The sequence below is a fragment of the Gorilla gorilla genome, chromosome 17 (genome assembly GCF_029281585.2).
Source record: "Gorilla gorilla gorilla isolate KB3781 chromosome 17, NHGRI_mGorGor1-v2.1_pri, whole genome shotgun sequence".
Taxonomy (NCBI): Eukaryota; Metazoa; Chordata; class Mammalia; order Primates; family Hominidae; genus Gorilla; species Gorilla gorilla.
This window is the reverse complement of record NC_073241.2, coordinates 55,480,285-55,507,048: the sequence shown is the minus strand read 5'-3', so window position 1 is coordinate 55,507,048 and position 26,764 is coordinate 55,480,285. Positions and strand designations below refer to the sequence as shown.

Below are 26,764 nucleotides of genomic sequence, written 5' to 3'. Positions count from 1 at the left end.
GTGACCCGAGATTCAATCTGTGAGGTGGGGGCCTGCTAACGGGAACCCCTCTGGCTTTGCTGAGTTTTTTTTTTCTTTTCGCCTAATAAATTCCATTCCCCCTCATCCTTAAAAGTGTCTTTTTTTTTTTTTTTTTTTTTTTTTTTTGAGACGGAGTCTGGCTCTGTCACCCAGGCTGGAGTGCAGTGGTGCGATCTCGGCTCACTGCAATCTCCACCTCCTGGGGGTTCAAGTGATTCTCCTGCCTCAGCCTCCTGAGTAGCTGGGATGACAGCCGCCCCCCACCACACCACCCGGCTCATTTTTGAATGTTTAGTAGAGACAGGGTTTCACCATGTTGGCCAAGCTGGTCTCAAACTCCTGAACTCAGGTGATCCACCTGCCTAGGCCTCCCAAAGTGCTGGGATTACAGGTGTGACTCACCATGCCTGGCCCAAAGTGTCTTAAACTCAATCACAACTCTGCCTTTGACTCAACAGACCAGCCAATGGTAACTTCAATGCTTTTCAAGGCTGCACTGACTGACTAGGCATGTCTTGAGGACAGGAGGAAAACGGACTGAAGTATATGTGAAATAAATGTGTGAAAACCAATTCTACACAGAGCCAATAAAATGAGTTGTATGGAAATTTAGAAGATGAAATAGCATTTCAAGGAGGGTCATTTTCTGTACCTGTCTGAAACAGCAATTGCTTTAGGTTTATTCACATTTAATTAGAAATACTAGTCATTTGCACATTAGATTCCAATCTAACAATGGGCCAAACTACATCTTCATCAAATACAAGGTAAAAGTGAACACAAGATTTCTAACTAGTTCTTGTGTTATATTTATTAGACTAAGCCTAATAGGAAAATACTTTCAAAATTTCTTAACACACACATTTGCATTTACAGTCTGACAATCAAGTACAAGGAGTTGTATCGTCTCTCATTTTTAAGTTCTAGCTCCTTATTTCCATGCCTAAAACTGAGACGCTTATCCCTTAAAGTGGACAGATATCATTAACTTCATTCTTTACTAATTTCCACTGTTCTAGGCTACCACTAAGGAGTAGCCCAACTTAAAATATGCATCAACCTAAATTAGCTAAGAAAAATAAATGGTCCACACAAAAATATCAATGACAGATTAACATGAGCATTTTAAGATATCTACAAACATGAGGAAACATACAAATTTCAATTATTTCTATTGTGACAAAGTCACAGATATGTACTAACACAATGTAATACTCCATGGTTCTGTAGTTTGAAGCCTACATTTGTAGCTGAAAGAAATTCTAAGTTTTAGTTTAAGCTTAGTAAAGATTTTCCCCTTCAAAATGGTTCCATAGTTTGAAGCCTACATTCATAGTTGAAAGAAACTCTAAGTTTTAGTTTAAGCTTAGTAAAGATTTTCCCCTTCACCTGAATTCACAGGCTCCAGGTTGTCTCTTTTATAAAAACTACTAATATAGGCTGGGTGCAATGGCTGATGCCTATATTCCCAGCATTTTACAAGGCAGAGGCGGGAGGATTTGCTTGAGCCCCAGGAGTTCAAGAACAGCCTGGGCAACAGAGTAAGACCTCATCTCTATTTTTTAAATAAAGTAATTTTTTTAAAAACTACAAATATAATTAGTGATCACTGGCTATGATTACTAAGTAAATGAACACAAGCTTTCATGTTCTAGAACTATTAAGACTTCAACGAATATTCAGAGAGCACAGAAATAGAATTGTGGCTGTAGCTGGCAGGGGACAAATTAAAGCCCATGGATGTGGAGAATCCCTAATACACTCTAAGAAGTAATATCCAAGAAACTCACTTTACCACTAAACTGGCTCCCAAAAGGGCCCTGAAGAAGTAGTGTAGTGGAATTCCTTCAGTTATCCCAGCACAACATAATTTGCTCTCTGTGTCCTGAAGAGCCATAATGTACAAATGGCAGTCTTAAGTATCTAAGATCATGTTGCTAAGTATGTTTTCTCTCCGCAATATATTTTTTTAACCTGTGGTGTTATTTATGTACTTAATCTTTAAGAACTATATCCAATGAAAAACTGATATACTCGAAGTACTGATAGTCTAAAGTGGCTAACTTCTTTATAAAACAATATGATAGTAGCTATCAATAGGCCTAAATTTATATTCTTTGGCCCAATAATCTCCTTAGAATTTATCCTAAGGAAAAAAATACAGTAGGTTTTGAGATAATCAGTACATAGGTCATTAAGAACTGTTTCCAGAGTCAGATAAAGGCTCAAATCCTCACTCTGCCACATACTAACAGAAATCAAGCAAGCTTCTTAACCTCTCATATAAAATAGAGATAACATTCCCTTATAGTATAGTCACAAGGATGAAACGAGATGATGAATGTAAGGCACCTAAAAAAGTGTCAAGCATGTTAAGTGACAACAAATGGTATTAGTAGAAAAATATTATGTTTAAAATCAGATTCACTGCTCATCATTTCTGTTAGATGAAAAGAACGTGAGCAGTATGGTTCAAGTTTGGAACACCAAAAGAAGGTCTGATCTACTAGCATGGGATTCCATGTAGCATGCTCCAAGAAGATGCACAGTCCCAGGACTATCAGATGCACTGGTTTTATCACATATGTCTTGACTCGGAAACTAGGAGTCTAGTAAAATATTAGAACAGCCAGCAAGACGTACAGGTGAAGTACAAACATAGAGGCAATACTCTATGAGTATGGGATTCCATCCTCCAAGACTCAGCATACTCATTGAATCAAAAATTTCCACATGGTACTATGTCCCCAACAGGACAAACCCATAGATCAAGGAATCAAGGAGAAGAAGCATGAATGGCCCCCACTTACCATCACTCACAACAAACACTCACTGGAGGACTTTGCGTTTCCCCTTTCTGCCCACAGGAAGCAAACACCTCTTCCAGAGGACAAAGAAGAGTTCCTATAAATAGACACTAAGAACAGACACTAAGAGTCGGGTGCGGTGGCTCATGCCTGTAATCCCAGGACTTTGGGAGGCTGAGGTAGGCGGATTACTTGGTCAAGAGTTCGAGACCAGCCTGGCCAACATGGTGAAACCCCATCCCTACTAAAAATACAAAAAACCAGCTGGGCATGGTGGCACACACCTGTAATCCCAGCTACTTGGGAGGCTGAGGCAGGAGAATCACTGGAACCCAGGTAGTAGGGGTTGTAGTGAGCCAAGATCGCACCACAGTGCTCCAGCCTAGGTGATAGAGTGAGACTCTGTCTTCAAAAATAAAATAAAACAAAACAAAATAATAAATAAATAAAATAAAATAGACACTATGGCTGCACTATGGTTCCTTGTACCCACGATCCAGCAGGAAAGACAGGAGTAATTATCTTAGGAAGAGTAATTGACTCCCATCATCTGGAGGAGGTAGGGTAGCTATTACTCAATGGAGGCAAAAAGAAGTATGTGTGGCAAATCCACCTGATTCAGGTGATTCACTTCAATGCCTCCTTGTATTTCCTTGCCCAATTGTGATGATAAATAGACAAGCATAGCAACCCTGACCTCAAATGAACATGGTTATTAAGACCACAGATCCCTCAGGGATGAGGGTCTGGTCATGTTATCATTTAAGTTAACAAAGACCAGTATAGTTGGTAGTTGAGGGGAAGGGAATCTAGGAAGGCACAGTGGAAGAGGGAAATAATTAATATCAGGTGCCACCAGAAACCAGCTGCAGCAGTGGGGACTGTAGTTCATCGTATTAACCTCCTCTTTGTTTCCCCAAAGATGAAAACCATGAGCATCCCAGAACAGATGATCTCCAACATGTATGAGGAAACAGATCCAAGTGATGCAAGGAGTAGCCTGTGATGAACCATGACAAGGAGTGATATGTACTGTCCTAGCTAGCTGCTAGGAATGATATTAGACAGCCTCCATTTATAAGTTCCATCAGGCTTCCCTCAGCTGCAGAGGATCACCTTGCCCAAAGGTAACTTTCCCAGGAAAGTCCACATCCAATGACTGAACAGAGAGTAGGAATTAAGGCCCAGCCAACCATGTTAACCCATAGTGGGACAATGCTGACTGGCCATATATCCTCCAAAGTTCTCCACTAGGATGGCTAAGGCTTTATTGGGCCTGCATCTAGTTTAAACCCTTATCTACTCTCCTTTCCTTCCATGGGTATTTATCCCTACATATCCCAAATTTTATCTCAGAACCTGCTTCCAGATACTGCAACACATGGCTATTAGGCAGATTTGTATTAACTTAATACACTGAAGTAAAACTGGTATTCCAAGAACGTACACCATGTTTATCTTGTTTCCCATATCTCCAACAGTTCCCAGTTTGATAAGTGCCATCATATATTACTGAATTGCTATCTTCAATGTCACACAGTAACTTATATATCTAACAGGAGATAGCTAAATGATTTTTTAAAAAGTTAAGAGAACAACGAGTGCACGAATGGCCAGCACAACTTACTTGTACTGAGGAAGGCTTCGGAACAGTGGTTACCACAGTAGTTCCTATTTGTGCCAATTTTTTAACAGGTGTCACTGCCACTTTCTTGATTAATTGTGAGCTAGAGTTCTTGGCGGTGGAGGGGAGCAAGATAATGCAAAGTCATTAGCGTTAGTAATTTAAAATCAGTACTACAGTGAACATTAGAACACTTTATGACAGCAAATGTATTTGTTATGACTGAAGTTATAACCTAATGTGTTTTACGCACATTCTATACTATAAACCTAACCGGTCAGCTGCCCAGATGACACTCATTTCATATTTCTAAGGTGGCAACTGATTCAATAAATAACCCATTTATCTGAAATTTCAAACTAAATAAATATTACAGTATTCAACATTAAAATCTTAATCTTGGCTCTTTGGTTCATAAAGAAAAAATACATTCTTATGTAATATTTAATTATAAACAAAAACCTGCTAACCTACATTCTCAACCCACAGCAGTTAAACCAAACTAGAAAGGGAAGGAGTGGCTATTATTGACAGATACAGTAACAGAGAAAATGACTGTTTCAGGACCTAGAATCAAATTAGTAGGGCACAAAAATGAAAGACACTGGCAGAGAATGATTATTACAAAAAACAATGCAATCTGTCATTACAATGAGCCTGAGTCATCAAGAAAATGCTAAACTACATTCAGTATTTTTATTTAAATAAAATACCCATTAAAAAATATACATATATAATTTTTGTTTTGTTTTTTTCTGTTTTGTTTTGTTTTGGGACAGAGTCTCGCTCTGTCGCCCAGACTGGAGTGAGGTGGCACGATCTCGGCTCACTGCAAGCTCCGCTTCCTGGGTTCATGCCATTCTCCTGCCTCAGCCTCCCGAGTAGCTGGGACTACAGGCGCCTGCCACCACGCCAGGCTAATTTTTTTGTATTTTCAGTAGAGACAGGGTTTCACCGTGTTAGCCAGGATGGTCTCGATCTCCTGACCTCGTGATCCACCCACCTCAGCATCCCAAAGTGCTGGGATTACAGGGGTGAGTCACCGCGCACAGCCCCATAAAAATATTTTTAATTCTATCAAACAAGATAAGCTTCAGTTATCTAGAAAGATCACCATGGATGTAAAATAGGTCATTCTAACAATGTGAAGTTAATGAAATGCAGCAGATTTCTGTAAAGATAATTTCTGTAAGATACAAATAAAAATGAATACTATAGGCTGGGTACAGTGACTCAGCCTGTAATCCCAGCACTTTGGGAGGCCAAGGTGGGCGGATCACCTGAGGTCAAGAGTTCGAGACCAGCCTGACCAACATGGAGAAGCCCCATCTCTACTAAAAATACAAAATGAGCCGGGCGTGGTAGCACTTGCCTGTAATCCCAGCTACTCAGGAGGCTGAAGCAGGAGAATCACTTGAACCTGGGAGGCAGAGGTTGTGGTGAGCCAAGATCATACCATTGCACTCCAGCCTGGGTAACAAGAGCAAAACTCCGTCTCAAAAAACAAAAAAAGAATATTACTATTTTACCAAAAATTAAAATTAAAGCAGAACTGGTCAAGTGCAGTGGCTCACGCCTGTAATCCCAACACTTCGAGAGGCGGAGGCGGGCAGATCACCTGAGGTCAGGAGTTCAAAACCAGCCTGGCTAGCATGGCAAAACCGTGTCTCTACTAAATAAACACAAAAATTAGCTAGGCATGGCAGTGGGCGCCTGTAATCCCAGCTACTTGGGAGGCAGAATTATTATATTCTTTCCATTTAAGATGCAAATAGGCCAGGTGCAGTGGCTCACACCTATAATCCCAGCACTTTGGGAGGCTAAGAGGACTGTCATGAGCCCAAGAATTCAAGACCAGCCTGAGCAACAAAGCGACATGCTATCTGTGCAAAAAACAAAATTAGTCAGGCATGGTGGTATGCAGTTGTGGTCCCAGCTACATGCGAGCCTGAGGCAGGAGGATTACCTGAGCTCGGGAGCTTGAGGCTGCAGTGAACCAAGTGAGCCATGTTCACGCAATTGTACTCCAGCCTGGGAGATAGAGTGAGATCCTGTCTCAAAAAATATGCAGATAGCCCTCTGAACATTCCTTTGAGGACATAAAATCTGAAGACTGAATTTACTATTTTGGCAATTATCAGAGGACAAAACCAAAAATCTTTATTAAATTGACATATTCAAGGCAAGCTGACCTAAAAAGCTGAGTAGAATCATGTCTTACATTATTTTTTACTAGCAAACATATACACAACATTTATATGAAAATTATAGCTGAGAAACAAAGAAAGATGAAAAATATTTAAGGTATATTACCGGCACTGTACAGATTTTGACTGTTTGAGGATTTGCTGGTACTGCTGGCCTTGAGGTTATGTTACTTGTGGTCTTGGCTCTTGTTACAGTTTGCTGAGGAGATACCAACATCAACGGACCACTGTTACTTTTAATCAAAACGGTTCCTATATTTAAAAAAGGAAAAAAAAGTGACCTCTGAGCCACTAAATACAGCATAACCATCACATATTTTCTTCTCCCATTTCTTTCAGCACTTTAAAATGATGTCTTCAATACATACTGAATTTCATGTCTGCTACTTATATACAAAGATGAACAAATGTTTTTACTCCAAGCTATTTAAAAATTTAAAATCTATGAATATAATGAGATGCTCCTGAAGAAAGCAAAACACTTTTCCTTCATGACATCAAAACTATCTATAAAGCTACAGTAATTAAGATGGTGTGGTTAACAGCATAAGACTGAATAAGCTGACCATCGGAATAGAATAGAGAACCCCCAAATCAACTCATGCAGATATATCATATCACATTTTCCTAAAAGGCTCTGTAGACTTATGAGGAAAGGAGACTATTCAGTAAGTGGGGCTGGTCAATCAGCTATCTATACGGAAAAGATAAAATTTGAGAAAGAAAAATATATATAAATGTGAGCCCTTTAAAATTATCTCCCCCAGAGAGGCATTAAAATGAGACAGCAATTAGGTCTTACTCCCCTTTGCTATGTAATCAATCCTCTCTTGAAACTGCTTGCTATAGCCACAAGTAGCTCTAAAGTACCCTAACAATGCCACATGCCAGATAACATAAACCACACTCTATAGTTCAACAATGTATAACCAATCAATGTTATTTCTGTAAACCAATGAGGATTCCTGACAAATAACTCTTTTTTTTTTTTATTTTTGAGACAGAGTCTCGATCTGTCGCCCAGGCGATCTTGCTCACTGCAACCTCCGTCTCCTGGGTTCAAGAGATTCTCCTGCCTCACCCTCCCCAGTAGCTGGGATTACAGGCATGCACTACCATGCCCAGCTAATTTTTTTGTATTTTTAGTAGAGATGGGGTTTTGCCATGTTGGCCAGGCTGGTCTCAAATCCCTGATCCCAGGTGATCCTCCCACCTCAGCCTCCCAAAGTGCTGGGACTACAGGTGTGAGCCACTGCACCCGGCTGACAAATAATATTTTAATCAACCCAGTCTTTATCCCTTTTTCTGCTTTTAAAAACCTGTTTATTACAAAGGCACTCCCCAAGGCAATTTGTGTGTCCTGGGCAGCTGTACTCAACCTCGGCTCAAATAAACTCTCTACATTAATTCTGCCTCAGCTTCTTTCTTTTGGGTAGACCTTTCAGATGCCTATTTCACACACATTCACAAAAACCAGGTGTATTAAGAATATGAAAGTAAAAGGCAAAAATTTTTAAACTCTTAGACAATGTAGAAAATTATCTTTCTGCATGCCTGTAGCCCGTAGTCCCAGCTACTTGGGACAACTGCTGAGGCAGGAGGACAGCTTGAGCCCACAAGCTCGAGGCTGCAATGAGCTATGATTGCATCTACACTCCAACCTGGGACACAGAGCAAGACCCTGTCTCAAAAAAGAGAGAGAGAGAAAGAGAGAAAGAGCGAAAGAAAGAAAGGGCTTTCTGAACTTGGGATAGGGAAGAATTTCTTAAAGTTCAATAAACTCAACTACATTAAAAGTAAAAACTGTTATTTAGCAAAAGACACCATCAGGTAATAGGACACGCCATAAAATGAAGCAAAATTTTGGTTCACATATATTCAAAGGATGAGTATCCAAAATGCACAAAAGAAACACAGAGGCCAAGGACAAGGAAAGGTAAATTAAGACCACAGTGAAATATCACTTCATATCTACATAGACAAGCAAAGATTAAGATGACCAATGACAATACCAAGGGTTAGAGAAAAGTGTATCAATGGAATTCTAACATCTTGTTGGTGGTAGTACAATTTGGTACAACTAACTACTTTCTTCAACTTTACATCAAATTTATTTCCATTTGCATATCCTGTAACTCAGTATTTCTAACCTAAAGTAATTCTTGGCCAGGCATGGTGGTTCATGCCTGTAATCCCAACACTTTGGCAGGCTAAGGCAGGAGGATCTCTTGAGACCTGGGGTTTGAGACTACCCTCAGCAACAAAGTGAGACCCTGTCTCTACGAAAACAATTTTTTAATTAGCCAAATGCAGTGGGCATGTGCCTGCAGTCCGAGCTACTCAAGAGACTAAGGTGGGAGGCTCACTTGAGCCCAAAAGTTCAAGGCTGTAGTGAGCTATGATGGTGCCACTGCACTTCCGCCTAGGTGACAGAGCACAACACTGTCTCTAAATAAAATCTTTTTTTAAAAAAAAGTCTTTTGTGTCAAAAGGAGGCACAAACAAAAATATTCACAGCTGGAGTTCCACTTTCAGAATGGTGGCAAGAGGATCTCTACAACCCTGTTCCCCAGTAAAATAGGCATAACTGGTGAAAATTATTTTTATAAAACAATCATTCAAAGTTTTTGGAAACCGGTCAGGTATGGTAGCTCACACTTGTAAACCCAGCACTTTGGGAGGCCAAGGCAGGAGGATCACTTGAGGCCAGGAGTTTGAGACAAGCCTGGCCAACAGGGTGAATCCCCGTCTCTACTAAAAAATACAAAAATTAGTGGAGGGTGGTGGCAGGCACCTGTAATCCCAGCTACTACTCAGGAGGCTGAAGCACAAAAATCGCTTGAAACTGGGAGGCGGTGGTTACAGTAAGCCGAGATCGTGTCACTGCACTCCAGCCTGGGCAACACAGAGAGATTCTGTCTCAAAAAAAAAAAAAAAAAAAAAAGTGTTTGGAAACCGTCCTAAGGCATGCAGAAAATGACTACAGTTATTGGAGATCTGCTAAAACTCAGTAAGAATAGCAAGAATATGTGGCATTTGCTGCAACCAACTCCCCTCTCTTTCCCTTCTCAGCTCAACATGACAGAAATTCCATTCCAGGGAGTGTGGCCAAGAACACAGGGCTCCCTCTCTCCTAACCTCCCAAGCTAAGGCTATGGTATCTTCCCGGGAGGAGGAAGTCACTTGCATTTCTCATCTACCCCCAATCCTCACCCCCTATCCCAGCTATATATTGAAGAGGATAAACTTGAGACAGGTGCATCTTAGGGTTCAAGTCTCCCTTCTTTCACCCATTCCCATTCATAAAAGGAAATCTGTACTTCAAGGACAGCACACTGGGAACACTTGGACCTCAAGTGTCTCACCCCAGCTCTTTCACAGGGTGGAGGTGTTCCATGTTGGGAGAGGTGAGCAGAAAAGACCTGAGTACTGCCCACACCCAGTACCTTGTTCCTAGAGCAGGGATATCACTCAGAGAGAAGAAAGCCACAGTCCCGACCTCTGCTCCCAATATCTCCCTAAATGAAATGTCTTTACATTAAACAGAGTGGAGAAGTTCAAGGCTAAAGGCACCCTCAAATACAAAGTAGCAATTAAGAGGAGGCTGGGAGCTTCATGAGAGATACAAGCTAAACCATAAGTCTACTAGTTCACCAAAGAAAACCAAAGAGACAACTAAGAAGGGTCCTCCTTGGGTCAGAACAAACCTCAAACACTGGCCTAAAAAATTATCTCTGTAAAGGAGCCCAGATTTAATTGGATCAGACTGTGGAACAAGTTAGGCTCTAGAGCATTGTTGAAAACAATAGGGCAATCAGCTGGCAATGAGTGGATCCTAACAGCCAGCTGTGATACCAGCATAAGCAGACACCTTAACAGAGAGATGAGGCAGAGACAGAGTCCTGCTAAAGATGACAGTGCTCATGTTCAAGGATGTGCCCTCTAAAAAGTAACATCAGCAGCTGCTTATTGTAGCAAAAGGAGACCTCACTAAAACAGTCTAGCCAGACATTTTTTAAAAATCAAAAAACAGTAACACACCCAAGGCAGTGGGGACCAGTATTAAGAGTTGCTACACTATAGTTAACAACAAGCTATGACATGTAAAGAAACAGAAAAGTGTGACATAAACACAGAGGGAAAAGCAGGCAACAGAAACCACCTGTGAGACAGATTAGATGTCAGATTTAATAAATGTTAGAGTAACAATTATAAGTATGTTCAAAGGAATAAAAGGAACCATACTTAAAGAAGTAAAGAAACATGTGATACATCTAGAATATCAGTAGACATAGATATTATTTTTAAAAAACGGAACTTCTGTCATTACAGTAACAAATTCACAAGGGATTCAAAAGTAAACCTAAACTGGCAAAAGAAAGATCAGCAAACTTGGAAATAAATCTATAGAAATTATGTAATCCAAAGAACAAAAAGAATGATGAAAAATATAGACCAGTGGAACAGAACAGAGCCCTCAGAAATAGTACCACACATCTACAACCATCTGATCTCTGACAAACCTGACAAAAACAAGAAATGGGGAAAGGAGTCCCTATTTAACAAATGGTGCTGGGAAAACTGGCTAGCCATATGTACAAAGCTGAAACTGGATCCCTTCCTTATACCTTATACAAAACTTAATTCAAGATGGATTAAAGACTTAAATGTCAGACCTAAAACCAGAAAAACCCTAGAAGAAAACCTAGGCATTACCATTCAGGACATAGGCATGGGCAAGGACTTCATGACTAAAACACCAAAAGCAATGGCAACAAAAGCCAAGATTGACAAATGGGATCTCATTAAACTAAAGAGCTTCTGCACAGCATAAGAAACTACCATCAGAGTGAACAGGCAACCTACAGAATGGGAGAAAATTTTTGCAATCTACCCATCTGACAAAGGGCTAATATCCAGAATCTATAGAGAACTCAAACAAATTTACAACAAAAAAACAAACCCCATCAAAAAGTGGGCAAAGGATATGAACGGACACTTCTCAAAAGAAGACATTTATGCAGCCAAAAGACACATGAAAAAATGCTCATCATCACTGGCCATCAGAGAAATGCAAATCAAAACCATAATGAGATACCATCTCACACCAGTTAGAATGGCAATCATTAAAAAGTCAGGAAACAACAGGTGTTGGAGAGGATGTGGAGAAATAGGAACACTGTTACACTGTTGGTGGGAATGTAAACTAATTCAACCATTGTGGAAGACAGTGTGGCAATTCCTCAAGGATCTAGAACTAGAAATACCATTTGACCCACCAATCCCATTACTGGGTATATACCCAAAGGATTATAAATCATGCTGCTATAAAGACACATGCACACGTATGTTTATTGTGGCACTATTCACAATAGCAAAGACTTGGAACCAACCCAAATGTCCATCAGTGATAGACTGGATTAAGAAAATGTGGCACATATACACTATGGAATACTATGCAGCCATAAAAAAGGATGAGCTCATGTCCTTTGTAGGGACATGGATGAAGCTGGAAACCATCATTCTCAGCAAACTATTGTAAGGACAAAAAACCAAACACCGCATGTTCTCACTCATAGGTGGGAATTGAACAATGAGAACACTTGGACACAGGGTGGGGAACATCACACACTGGGGCCTGTCGTGGGGTGGAAGGAGGGGGGAGGGATGCATTAGGAGATATACCTAATGTAAATGATGAGTTAATGGGTGCAGCACACCAACATGGCACATGTATACATATGTAACAAACCTGCATGTTGTGTACATGTACCCTAGAACTTAAAGTATAATAAAAAAAAAAAGAAGAAGAAAAATAAACAGATTCTCAGAAAACATGGAACACCATTAAAGACACCAACAAAGGCATAATGTTAGTACCAGAAAGAGAGGGGAGAGAGAAAGGAACAGAAAAAAAAAAAAATCAAAGAAGTAACAGCTGAAAGCTTCCCAAATTTGGAGGAAAATAATCCAGACATCAAGGTAGCTCAAGAAACCCCAAGTAAGCTAAATGCAAAGAGAGCCCCACACCAAGACACATGGTAGTAAAAATGTTCAAAAACAAAGAAAAAAGGAAGGCAAAGACATTTAAAATTTAAAAACAGGCTGGCACAGTGACTTGTAATCCCAGCACTTTGGAAGGCTGAAGCAGGAGGACTGCTTAAGTCCAGGAGTTTGAGACCAGACTGGACAACAAAGCAAGACCCCATCTCTAAAAAAAAAAAAAAAAAAAAATTAAAAGGTAGCCCAGTGTGGTGGCACACACCTGTAATCCCAGCTACTGGAGAGGTTGAGGTGGATCACTCAAGCCCAAGAATTCAAGGTTGCAGTGAGCTATAATTACACCACAGCACTCCAGCACAGGCGACAGAGCAAGACCTTGTCTCTAAAAAAAAATTTTTTTTAATTTAAACTGAGAAGATTCATTAGTAGCAGATACTCCATACAAAAAACACTAAATGAAGTTCTTCAGGCTGAAAACAAGTGACCAAGGCAGTAATTCAAATTCACGTGGAAAAAACACAGAGCACTGGTAATTATGTAATTTGGCAGTATAAATGTATTATTACTTCTTCTTTCATAACTGGTTTTTAAAAACTATTGTATAGAACAATATATATAGAATTACATCTTTGGAAATTTAACATACAGGAATGTAAAATTTTTACAAATAGAAGCACAGAGGAAATGGGTGGAAGCAAAGCTGTATTGTACTAAAGGTACTTCAGATGGTAGCTCAGAAGCAAAGGAACAAATGAAGAAAAACCAGAAAAGACAAATAAGGTAATATAACAAATGACATAAACATGTCCTTGCTCTCTTCTTCCCTCATCTTCTTTTTTTTTTTTTTTTTTTTGAGATGGAGTCTCGCTCTGTCACCAGGCTTGAGTGCAGTGGTGCGATCTCGGCTCACTGCAACCTCCGACTCCCTGGTTCAAGCAATTCTCCTGCCTCAGCCTCCTGAGTAGCTGGGATTACAGGCACATGCCACCACGCCCAGCTAATTTTTGTATTTTTAGTAGAGACGGTGTTTCACCATGTTGGCCAGGATGGTCTCAATCTCCTGACCTCGTGATCTGCCTGCCTCGGCCTCCCAAAGTGCTGGGATTACAGGCATGAGCCACCACACCCAGCCTCAGCTTCTTTAAAAGATATAAAATTATGTAACATAATAATTGTTCGGTTTGTAATATAACTAGATGCAAGGTATAAAGCAATAATTACACACACACACACACACGCAGAGGAAAGCCAGAAATGAACTACATAAAAGAAAGGGCTTCTCTGTCTCACTGAAATAAGTTAATATACACATGAAGGAGATTCCAATGAGGTTCATGTTGTAAGCCCTAAAGCAACCTCTAAGAAAAACACTCAAAAACATGTTGAAAAAATTACAAAGGATAAGTGTTACCCTAGAAAATATTTGCTTAATACGAAAGAAAGCAGGAAAAGTATAGAGGAAAAAGTAAAAGAAACATATAGGAAACAAAAGTAAATGGCAGGCCTAAGTCCAACTATATATATATAACAACATTAAATGCAAATGTGAATGTACAAAATAATCCAATCAAAAGGCAGAAAGTGCTGGGTTGGATAAAAAACAAAATTCAACTACATGCTCCTTACAAGAGACATACATTAGACTCAAAGATATAAAAGAGTTGAAAATAAAAGACATCATACAAACAGAACCACAAGAAAGCTGTAGTGGCCATACTAATATCAAAATAGACTTCAAACAAGAGATAAAGAAGGGCATTTTGTAATGATGGGGCTAACAGATCAACACGATGTAAGATTTTAAGCGCATATACCTCACACACAGAGCCTAAAATACATGAAGCAAAAAGTGATAAAAGGAAAAATAATTCAACAGTTGCTTGGACACTGCAATACCCCACTTTCAATGAAGAATAGAACTAAACAGAAAAGCAGCAAGGAAATCAAACACTTGAAAAAACTATAAACCGACTAAACCTAACTCACATCTATGGAGTACTTCACCTAACAACAATAGCATTCTTAAGTGTATGCGAAACATTCTCCAAGACAGACCATATACTAGGACACAAAACAAGCCTCAATAAACTTTCAAAAATTGAAATTATATTAGGTTGGTGCAAAAGTAATCACGGTTTTCACCATTGAAAGTAATGGCAAAAAAAACACAATTACTTTTGCACCAACCTAATACAATGTATGGTCTCCACCTACAATGGAATGAAATTAGAAAACAGTGACAGAAAAAAAAAAAAAAGGTGGGGTAACTCACAAATATGTGCATAATAAACACACTTCTAAGTAACCAATGGGTCAATGAAGAAATCATAAAGGAAACTAGAAAATACTTTTGAGATGAATGAAAATGAAGATACAGCATACCAAAATCTATGTGATGCAACTAAAGCAATATTCAGAGAAAAATGTACAGCTATAAATGCCTGTCTTAAAAAGGAAGAAATATCTCAAATCACTAACAACCTTTTACCTTAAGACACTGGAAAAAGAAGAGCAAAATGAAAACTAAAGCAAGCAGAAGAAAAGAAATAATAAAGATTAAGAGCAGGGGCAAATAGAGAATACGAAAACAACTGAGAAAAATCAACAAAACTGGAGTAGGGAGCGCTTGAGGGGGACTGGCCTGGCGTGCACTCTGCACCTCGGGGACGTTATTGCACGTGGAACGGCTGCTTTTGGAAGACTTTTGCCCAGAAGAAAAGATGTTTGGTTTTCACAAGCCAAAGATGCACCGCAGTATAGAGGGCTGCTGTATTTGCAGAGCTAAGTCCTCTAGTTCTGGATTCACTGACAGTAAACGCTATGAAAAGGACTTCCAGAGCTGTTCTGGATTGCATGAGACTCCTTCAGGAGACATCTGCAATGCCTGTGTCCTGCTTGTGAAAAGATGGAAGAAGTTGCCAGCAGGATCAAAAAAAAAACTGGAACCAGTCTAAAGACTACATTGAAACCAAAGAAAGTGACTATCTGGGAACAGGATAAAGAGCAACCATATCAGTAAACTGCAGAAGGAATTTAAATATCGTAATTCTGATGCTCACAGTACCACCTCCAGTGCCTCCCAGCTCAATCTCCTAGTTACAGTAACCAGTCAGATGACGGCTCAGATACAGAGATGGCTTCTGGTTCTAACAGAACACCAGTTGTTTCCTTTTTAGATCTCACATACTGGAAAAGACAGAAGACATGTTGTGGGATCATCTGTAAAGGCCGTTTTGGGGAAGTCCTCATTGACACACATCTCTTCAAGCCTTTCTGCAGCAATAAGAAAGCAGCTGCCGAGAAGCCAGAGGAGCAGGGGCCACAGCCTCTGCCCATCTCCACTCAGGAGTGGTGACTGAGGTTTTTATGTAGAAGGGGAACAAAAAAAAACATCTAAATTTTGAAGACCACAAAGCAACAAACTGACCCCTCTTTTTTTTTTTTTTTTTTTTTTTGGAGACAGAGTTTTGCTCTTGTTGCCCAGGCTGGAGTGCAGTGGCGCGATCTTGGCTCACTGCAACTTCGTCTCCCGAGTTCAAGTGATTCTCCTGCCTCAGCCTCCTGAGTAGCTGGGTTTATAGGTGCCCACCACCAGACCCAGCTAATTTTTTAGTTTTAGTAGAGACAGGGTTTCACCACATTGGCCAGGCTGGTCTCAAATGACCCTCCTATTTTTTAGTTGGATACCTGCTATTCTGCCAAAAAGGCAATTTCTAGAGTAGTTTCGAATGGGTTGATTTCCCCCAGTCCCACAAACTCTGAAGCCAGTGTCTAACTTACTAAAAAAAGAGTTGTACATAATATTTAAGATGCTGAGTATTTCATAGGAAAGCTTAATGCTGCTGTAAAGTGCTCTTTAAGTCTTTTTTTTTTTTTATCCCCTTCTAATGAATGAAACCAGGGGAATTTCAGGGGACAGAGATGGGATTTGTTGTATGATAAACTGTATGTAGTTTTCACTCTTTCTGTATTGAGAAGCAGTGGTTGGGGCATTTTTTAAGATGGCTGGCTACTCTTGTTTTCCCTCATGATAGTAAGTTTGTCATAACTCAGTAACATGGACTTGCCCCTAGAGGCAGTTGTTAATAATTTTGAAATATTAAGGTCTTGCCAAGCTTCTGATGATTCAAACCTGTACTACTGATTATTAAGCAGGACAGACTGAGCTTTCTGTTGCAAATCCCTTGGAGGAGAAAGTAATTTCTAAATATACAGAGGGGTAACTTGACTATATATGTTGCATCCTGTGCCTCCCTTCATATTAATATTTGATAAAGATTTTAATTTATATAAAACTTCTAAAGCAGAATCAAAGCTCCTCTTAGGGAAATGGCAAGTCTCTAGGACAGGCGAGACCCTGTATGAATAGTACCAAAGCATTACCGCACAGTAGAAAACACACTCTATTAAAAATGTTAAGCTATCTGAAAAATAAAATGTGCAAGTCTTCGGGATGGCACAAAACAAAGTTTAATGCTTCTTGGGGCACATTTCTTAGAGGGCTTGCTGAGTGTGTAAATGTAATCGATTTTTGTGTTACATGACTTTGATGACTTCATTGAAAATCTGCACAATTCAGTTCCAGCTCCGGATTACTTCAGTTGACCTTTGTGAAGGTTTTTATCTGTGTAGAATGGGTGTCTGACTTGTTTTAGCCTATTACGTTTTTATTTTCTTTCACTCTGTATTAAAACTAAAATTTACTAAAAGAGGAAAAAAAAGAAAAATCAACAAAACCAAAAGATTGTTCTTTGGAAAAAAAATAAACAAAACTGACAAACCTTTACCTAGAATGACTAAGAACAAAGGAAAGACTCAAACTATTAAAATCAGGTGTGAGGCCAGGCATGGTGGCTCAGGCCTGTAATCCCAGCGCTTTGGGAGGCCAACGTAGGTAGATCATTTGAGGTCAGGAGCTCGAGACCAGTCTGGCCAACATGGTGAAACTCTGTCTCCCCTAAAAATACAAAAAAATTAGCCGGGCGTGGTGGCACATGCCTGTAGTCCCAGCTACTCAGAAGGCTGAGGCAGAAGAATCGCTTGAACCCGGGAGGCAGAGGTTGTAGTGAGCTAAGATCATGCCACTGCACTCCAGCCTGGGCAACAGAGTGAAACTCCATCTCAAAAAAATAAATTAATTAACAAAATAAAATGGGGGGGTGGGGGGGCATAAGTTTTATAAAATAAGGATTATAAGGGAAGACTATAAACAATTATAAACTAATAAATTAGACAATTTAGATGAAACAAATTCCTGGAAACACATAAACTACTGAAATTGACTCAAGAAAAAATAGACAACCTGAATAGGCCTTTAAGAAATGAAGATATTTAATCAAAAGAGTATCTGTAAGAAAAGCCCAGGTCCAGATGACTTCACTGGTCAATTCTACCAAGTATTTAAAAGAAAATTTAATGTTAATCCTTCACAAAGTATTCCAAAAAATAAAAAAGCAGGGAACATGTCCCAACTCATTCTATAAGGTCAGTATTAACGATACCAAAAACAGACAAGGACATCACAAGAAAACCACAGGTCAATATCCCCTATGGATATAGACACAAAAATTCTTGACCAAGTACTAGCAAACTGAATCCAGCAATGTTTTATACGTGTTACATACCATGACCAAGTGATAGTTATCTCAAGAATACAAGGGTGGTTTAGTATCCAAACATTAACTACTATAAAACACCCTATCGATAGAATGAAAGACAAAAACCACATAATCATCTCAACAGATGCAGAACAAGCATTTGACAAAATTCAACAAGCCTTTCTTTCAGATAAAAAGACCCAAAAAAAGAGAAACAGAAATTTTCTCAGCCTGATAAATGGATTTACAGAAGACCCACAGATAACATCATACTTTTGGTGAAAGTCTGAATTTCTCCCAAGGATCAGGAATAAGACAAGGATATCTAAGATGAAGGATGAGACAAGGATGCCTACAATCACTACTTTTGTTCAACATTATATTCAGAGTTCCGCCAAGGGGAACTGGGCAAGAAAATGAAATAAAAGGCATCCAAATCAGAAGGGAATGAGTAAAATTATTTACAGATGGCATGATCTCATAAGGTTCCACAATCTCAGTGGATGCCTAAAACCTCAGACAGTGCTGAACCCCACATTATGTTTTTTCTATACTTACATACCTATGATAAAATTTAATCTATAAATTACACACAGTAACATACTGGCAACAATAATAATAAAATATATATAAATAAATAAAAATAACTAATAAAATAATAAATAAAAATAAAAATAGAATAGAATAAAAAAATGCCACCAGCATCGCCACTCTTGTAAGCTTTGGGGCCCTTATTAATTAAAATAGGGTTACCTGAACACAAACGCTGTAATACTGTGTACTATAACAGTCAAGAGGGCTAATAAGTAACTAATAGGTAGGTAAGTGTACAGAGTGTCAATACACTGGACAAAGGGATGATTCACATTTCAGGCAGGATGCAGTGGAATGGAGGGAGATTTCATCACGATACTCAGAATGGCACACAATTTAAAACAAATTGTTTATTTCTGGAATTTTCCACTTAATACTTTTGGAGGCAGTTGACCATGGGTAAATTAGATAAGGGAAGAGGAACTACTATATATAGAAAATCCTAATGAACCCTCTAAAAAACTATTAGAAGTATTCAATTTAGCATGGTAGCAGGATACAAGATCAACATTCAATAATCAACTGTATTTTTATACACTTGCAATGAATAATCATAAATGAAATTAAGAAAATGATTCTATTCACAATAGCACCAAAAAGAATAATATACTTCAAGGAAAAATTTAACAAAGTACAAAACTAACACTATGAAAAGTAAGAAATGTCTTCATACTTTAATTACTTTCAACATGTAAAAAACACATTGAAAAACATATGTTGAAAATAATTATAGAAGATCTAAATAAATGGAAAGATATCCATGTTCATGGATGGGTAAACCTCAGACCTACCTCACTGGATTGTTAAAGGAACCAAATGAGACAATATATGTGAGAGGATTTTTGAATTTTTGAGCAGGTAGCTATTAATGCCAAGAGGTCCACAATTCAAACTTTTCTTCAACTAAGTACTCAAAACATCAGTAGGAGGCAATATTAGAATAGCTGTAGACAGGCAATGCTGAGAATAAAATAAGCAGCTCATCTTCAGACCAAAGTGTTTTCAAGATGCAAAGCACTCCTTTTGCAACCTTAACCAATTATTTATCTCAAAGGCCCAATGCCAATGAGAAGCAATAATATAATAGAAAGCACTTAAAAACAAAGGGAAACTGAATGTTAGTCTCTTCTCTGAAGACCAGTGACCAAGTTTCTTTGAATCCAATCCTGATAAATATCTGAGACTCACTTTTTCCAAACATAAAAGAATGGCCTGTTTATTCTACAAGCATATTGACAGAATGTAATCATATATTAGGTTACATAGCACCGTTCCTCTATAAATATTAAGATATTAAAGTGTATCCTGGTCCAGTGTCCACTCTCTACTTGGTACATGATTTACATATTCTACCCTTCAGCCCAGTGAACTGCTACATCCCAACATCCAAAAATGCCAATTTCTTGGTGTCAAGCTGATCTGAATGGAGGTTCTCTGACTTCTCCACATTCACAGCATTTATAAATACTGCCCCTGAAAAAATAGGAGATCCTTACAAATCTAAGAGCCCTAAAGATGCTAGAATTCATCTATTACCATTTAATACATATACGGAATGCATCACTAGTCACCTTTTAGCCTCTTTTCAAATAGTCCAGGGTTAGGAAAACGCAGATTTGTTTGTGTCACTCTTTCACAAGCAGATCACGAATATAAGTCCTTCCTTAATATGGAACCAAACGTGCCTCCCATTAATATCCAGAGACGTGAGGGTACCTTCTGCAACCACACAAAATAAGCCCACTCTCATTTCCATAGGACTGGAAACACTTAGACGCTAAGTTGTTTCCTTCCTCAGGCACTAGAGGCCAAATTTCTTCCATTTTTCACATCACAGTTTTCCTTACAAAGAGCTTAAAGTCACTTAAATTTCCCTCATTTCCTGAATTGAACAAATAAAAGAAAAAATTAAAGCAATCAAGAAGTTTATATCCCAGGTAATGCTATTAGTTATGGTATTATCTCCCCTATCCTCCATTTACACAGCTGATTTGCCAAAATTGAGCTTCTATTTATCTCTATTAAATTTCATTTTTTAAGGATAGGTTGTTAGATTTCAGGTGATTTTTACTTTCTTATTTTTACTTTCCATATTTGTTGGTCTTTTTATATGTATGTATTATTTTACAAAAATAAGTTTGTTAGACAAAAACTAAACCCACAGAATATCTACCCTATTTATTACTGCATCTATGGCACTTAGCGTAGAATCCAGGATATAGTTAGCACTGATCACACTGGTAATCTCAGCACTTTGGGAGGCTGAGGTGGGTGGAATGCTTCAGCTCAGGAGTTCAAAACCAGCCTGGGCGAAATGGTGAAACCCCATCTCTACAAAAAAAAAAATTTTTTTTTTTTTTTTTTTTGAGATGGAGTCTCACTCTGTTGCCCAGGCTGGAGTGCAGTGGCATGATCTCGGCTCACTGCAAGCTCCGCCTCCCGGGTTCATGCTATTCTCCTGCCTCAGCCTCTCGAGTAGCTGGGACTACAGGCGCCCGCTACCATGCCTAATTTTTTGTATTTTTAGTAGAGACGGGGTTTCACCGTGTTAGCCAGGACAGTCTCGATCTCCTGACCTCGTGATCCGCCTGCCTCGGCCTCCCAAAGTGCTGGGATAGGAGGCGTGAGCCACCGCACCCGGCCCAAAAATTTTCATAATTAGCTAAGCCTGGTGGTACCTGCCTGTGGTCCCAGCTACTTGGGAGGCTGAGGCAAGGAACACTTGAGCTCAGGAGTTTGAGGGTGCAGTGAGCCATGTTCGAGCCACTCCACTTCAGCCTGGGGGACAGAGTGAGACCCTGTTTCAAAAACAAACACAACAACAACAACAAAAACTGGACGGCTGCAGTGGCTCATGCCTGTAATTCCAGCACTTTGGGAGACCAAGGCAGGTGGATCACATAAGGCCAGAGGTTTGAGACCAGCCTGGCCAACATGGTGAAACCCTATCTCTATCAAAAATACAAAAATTAGCCGGGCATGGTGGCATGCGCCTGTAATCCCAGCTACTTAGGAGGCTGGGGCAGGAGAACTGCTTGAACCCAGAAGGTGGAGGTTATAATGAACTGAGGTCATGCCACTGCACTCCAGCCTAGGCGAAAGAAAGAATGAGACTTTGTCTGCAAAAAAAAAAATAAATTAATTAAAGTGTTGAGTTCATAATATAGAAAATTGTCACCATATAATGATAAGTGAAAATCAGGATATAAAAGTGGTATCACAGAATCCCAATTATGTGAAAAATAGAGAAGGTGTGCATAACATTTTTATTTCCAAAGAGACAAAAAGCTTTTGGGAATGAAATGCTCTATATCTTAATTTCATTGGTGCTACACCTTTATTAAATGTTTCAGCACTCAATTCACTGTAAATGGGCTCCTTTTTTTTTTTTTTTTTTTTTTTTTGAGAGAGAGAGAGAGAGTTTTGCTCTGTCGCACAGGCTGGAGTGCAATCTTGGATCACTGCAACCTCTGCTCCTGGGTTCAAGCGATTCTCAAGCCTCGCCTCCCAAGTAGCTCAGACTACAGGCATGTACCACAATACCCTGGCTAATTTTTGTGTATTTTTAGTAGAGACCGGGTTTTGCCATGTTGGCCTGGCTGGTCTCGAACTCCTGGCCTCAAGTAATCCACCTGCCTTGGCCTCCCAAAGTGGTGGGATTACAGGCATGAGCCACCACACCCAGCCAGGTTCCTCTTTTTTTTTTTTTTGATATGGAGTCTCGTTCTGTCACCAGGTTGGAGTGTAGTGGCACAATCTCAGTTCACTGTAACCTCCAGCTCCCTGATTCAAGTGATCCTCCTGCCTCAGCCTCCAGAGTAGCTGGGATTACAGGCACGTACCACCACGCCCAGCTAATTTTTGCATTTTTAGTAGAGATAGTGTTTCACCATGTTGGCCAGGATGGTCTTGATCTCCTGACGTCATGATCCACCCACCTCGGCCTCCCAAAGTGCTGGGATTACAGGCGTGAGCCACTGCGCCCAGCCTAGGTTCCCCTTTTTTAATAACAAAAATTTTACCTCAGTAAAGATGACATTTAAAAACGAGATTAGGGGCCAGGTGCAGTTGCTCACGCCTGTAATCCCAGCACTTTGGGAGGCCAAGGCAGGAAGATCGCTTGAGCCCAGGAGTTCAAGGCCAGCCTGGGAAACAGTGAGATCCCAAATGTACCAAAAAAAAAAAAAAAAAAATTAGCTGGGCATAGTGAGGCACACCTGTAGTCCCAGTCACTCAGTAGGGTGACGTGGGAGAACTGCTTATGCTAGGGAGGTCAGTCTGAAGTGAGCCCTGATTGTACTAATGCACTCCAGCCTGGGTGACAGCGAGACCCTGTCTCAATTTTTTTACTTTTTTTGAGACAGAGTCTTGTTCTGTTGCCCAGGCTGGAGTGCAGTGGCACGATCTTGGCCCACTGCATACATCTGGGCTCAAGTGATTCTTGTGCCTCAGCCTCCCAAGTACCTGGGATTAGAGGTATGCACCACAACGCTTGGCTAGTTTTTGTGCTTTCAGTAGAGACAGGATTTTGCTATGTTGGCGAGGCTGGTCTCGAACTCTTGACCACAAGTGATCTGCCTGCCTCGGCCTCCCAAAGTGCTGGGATTACAAGATGTGAGTCACCATGCCCAACCCTGTGTCGATTTTTTTTAAAAGAAGATTTTTAAAATACACTGAAAACTTTGGGGGGAGGGTAATATTTTTCTGTAATTTTTCTGTTTTCCAAATTTTCTACAGTAAGCATCATCTTTTTAATTTAAAAAATAGGGACAGGTAGGCACTGAGATAACTTAAAGACCCATACTTTCAGACGGCTGAGAATTTGGAGGGTCCTCATACATGTTAGCTAAATAGCAACCACAGAGTACCTATCAACAAATGCTGCATAAGTACCTTAAATATTTATGACACTTCTGCTGTGCAACATTGTATTCCACATAAATGGTGTTCCCCAGAATTCTGTGATATGCAGACTCTGTATACTTATTCTATTTAACCCTTATGATATTTTTAAGAAGGTATTAACCGTATTTTAGAGACAATATAGCTGACATTAAGAATGAGATTAGGACAGGCATGGTGGCTCACGCCTGTAATCCCAGCACTTTGGGAGGCCGAGGCGGGTGGATCACCTAAGATCGGGAGATCGAGACCAGCCTGACCAACATGGAGAAACCCCATTTCTATTAAAAATATAAAATTAACCAGGCATGGTGGCACATGCTTGTAATCCCAGCTACTCGGGAGGCTGAGGCAAGAGAATTGCTTGAACCCGGGTGGGGTCAGTGGGGGGGAGGGGGTTGCAGTGAGGTGAAATCACGCCACTGCTCTCCAACCTGGGCAACAAGAGTGAAACTATATCTCAGAAAACAAAAAAGAAAAAAAAAAAGAATGAGATTAGGCCAGGTGCGGTGGCTCACGCCTGTAATGCCAACACTTTGGGAGGCCGAGGCTGGCAGATCACCTGAGGTCAGGAGTTCGAGACCAGCCTGGCCAACATTGTGAAGCCCCATCTCTACTAAAAATAAAAAATTAGCCAGGTGTGGTGGCACACACCTGTTGTCCCAGCTACTTGGGAGGCTGAGGCAGGAGAATGGCTTGAACCTGGGAGGTGGAGGTTGCAGTGAGCTGAGATCGCACCACTGCACTCCAGCCTGGGCGACAGAGTGAGACTCCATCCAAAAAAAAAAAAAAACACACAAAAACAATGAGATTAATAACTTGCCTAGATTACAAAGCTATCAAGTGGTAGAGCTGGGATTCAAACTCCAGGACCAATGTTCTCTCCTATATTGCTACACTCTATTACATTCCACAAAAAGCCAACCCTCCAAGCCCATTATTATCTACAAACTTGATTGGCATACCATCTAGGCCTTATTCTGTGGTCTTGGACTGAACTTTCTAGACAACTATGTATCATATACCTAGTTTACTACAAGGTAACAAGAGCCTTCTTAGCCATAGTCATTTAGTAAGTAACAAACCCATACACTGGTAATATCATCCAGCCTACATTTCTCTATATTGAAATCATACCTTCCCCCTCAATTACAATGCTCATATATTCTTACCATTAATTAATGTCTGAAAAATGACTTCTTAGATTCCATGGGTAGTTTTCTAAAATTAAGTATTAATACTGTTGATTACATATTTAAACAATTTTTGGGGAGTAAAATTTAGCAATGCCGATTGAAATATTACCATTTGAACCAACAATTCCACTTCTAGCAATTTATCCTGTAAAAATCCACGTTTCCAAACTGCACAAAAATACACATGCAAAGATGTTTATCACAGCATCATTTTTAACAGCAGAAAGTAGTGCAAACAGTATCAATGCCTGCGAATAGGCAAGTGGTCAAAAAACAATGTTATGTCAATACAGTGGACTACAATGCAGTTGAAAAAATGAAGCAGTTATAGGTACTAATGAGAGGTGAAGCCAGCTGGACTTCCTGGGTCGAGTGCGGACTTGGAGAACTTTTCTGTCTTACAAGAGGATTGTAAAATGCAACCATCAGTACTCTGTAAAAACGCACCAATCAGCGCTCTGCAGACAGCAATGGGATTCTAAAAAGCACCAATCAGCACTCTGTAAAATGCACCAATCAGCGTTTTGTAAAATGCAACAATCAGCAGGATCCTAAAAGTGGCCAATCACAGGGAAGATTGAAAAAAGGGCACTCTGATAGGACAGAAATGGAACATGGGAGGGGCCAATAAGGGAATAAAAGCTGGCCACCCCAGCCACCGGCAGCAACCCACTTGGGTCCCCTTCCACACTGTGAAAGCTTTGCTCTATCGCTCTTCACAGTAAACCTTGCTACCACTCACTCTTTGGGTCCATGCCATCTGTAAGAGCTCTAACACTCATCACGAAGGTCTGCAGCTTCATTCTTGAAGTCAGCGAGACCACAAACCTGCTGGAAGGAACCAACTCTGGACACATCTTGGGGGCTTGTTCAGGATATCGCCACGTGATAAGGACCATCGGACCCCTTTTGCTTGCTATTCTGTCCTATTTTTCCTTAGAATTCGGGGGCTAAATACTGGGCACCTGTTGGCCTGTTAAAAGTGACTAGCATGGCCGCCAGACTAAAGACTCGGGTGTCAGGCTTTCTGGGAAAGGGCTCTCTAACAACCCCAGACTCTTTGGAGTTCGGAGCGTTGGTTTGCCTGGAACCAGCTTCCACTTTTCCTATATTTCTGGGCTAAGCCAAGGGTCGACAGAGAGGAAAGACATTCAGCTCCAGGGTCCTGACAAAAAGTTGGTTGACCCTGCAGCAGTGAGCGGAACTCTCAAAGTTACGTCACCCAAGCGAGACTCACCCATCTATCCTATCTATCCTGACACTTGCCTCCTGCGTCCTAATGCCTGTCAGACAAACTTCCTCCCACCTCTCTTCTCCAAGGCTACTCCCACTTCTAAAAACCACTCCCTGTCCCTGGTGCTCTTCTAGTTTCTCTTATTAGGATAATTTCTAGTATAAATTTCAGGGGGAGGTTCCAAGATGGCCGAATACGAACAGCTCCAGTCTACAGCTCCCAGCATAAGTGACACAGAAGACCGGTGATTGCTGCATCCCCAACTGAGGTACTGGGTTCATCTAACTGGGACTTGTTGGACAGTGGGTGCAGCCCACGGAGTGTGAGCCAAAGCTGCGGGGGCATCGCCTCACCCAGGAAGCACAAGGGGTCAGGGAATTGCCTTTACTAGCCAAGGGAAGCAGTGACAGACGGTACCTGGAAAATCAGGACACTCCCATCCTAATACTGCACTTTTCCAATGGTCTTAGCAAATAGCACACAAGGAGATTGTATCACGCGCCTGGCTCAGACGGTCCCACGCCCACAGAACCTCGCTCACTGCTAGCACAGCAGTCTGAGATCAAACTGCAAGGCGGC

The 26,764-nt window shown here is 40.3% G+C and overlaps 1 protein-coding gene and 1 pseudogene across 2 annotated transcripts in view; one reads left to right on the top strand and one right to left on the bottom strand.

Annotated features, from left to right (window-relative positions):
• TAF4B (TATA-box binding protein associated factor 4b) overlaps positions 1-26,764 on the bottom strand; it is a 164,819-nt gene that overhangs the window by 120,095 nt on the left and 17,960 nt on the right. For both annotated transcript variants that reach the window (XM_004059269.5, XM_055368362.2), the window contains exons 2-3: positions 6,766-6,911; positions 4,456-4,563 (exon numbers count right to left, since the gene is read on the bottom strand). In XM_004059269.5, coding sequence (XP_004059317.2) covers positions 4,456-4,563; positions 6,766-6,911 — 254 coding nt within the window. The remainder of the gene's footprint in view (positions 1-4,455; positions 4,564-6,765; positions 6,912-26,764) is intronic.
• Positions 15,353-16,053, top strand: LOC101148296 (SIN3-HDAC complex-associated factor-like; annotated as a pseudogene).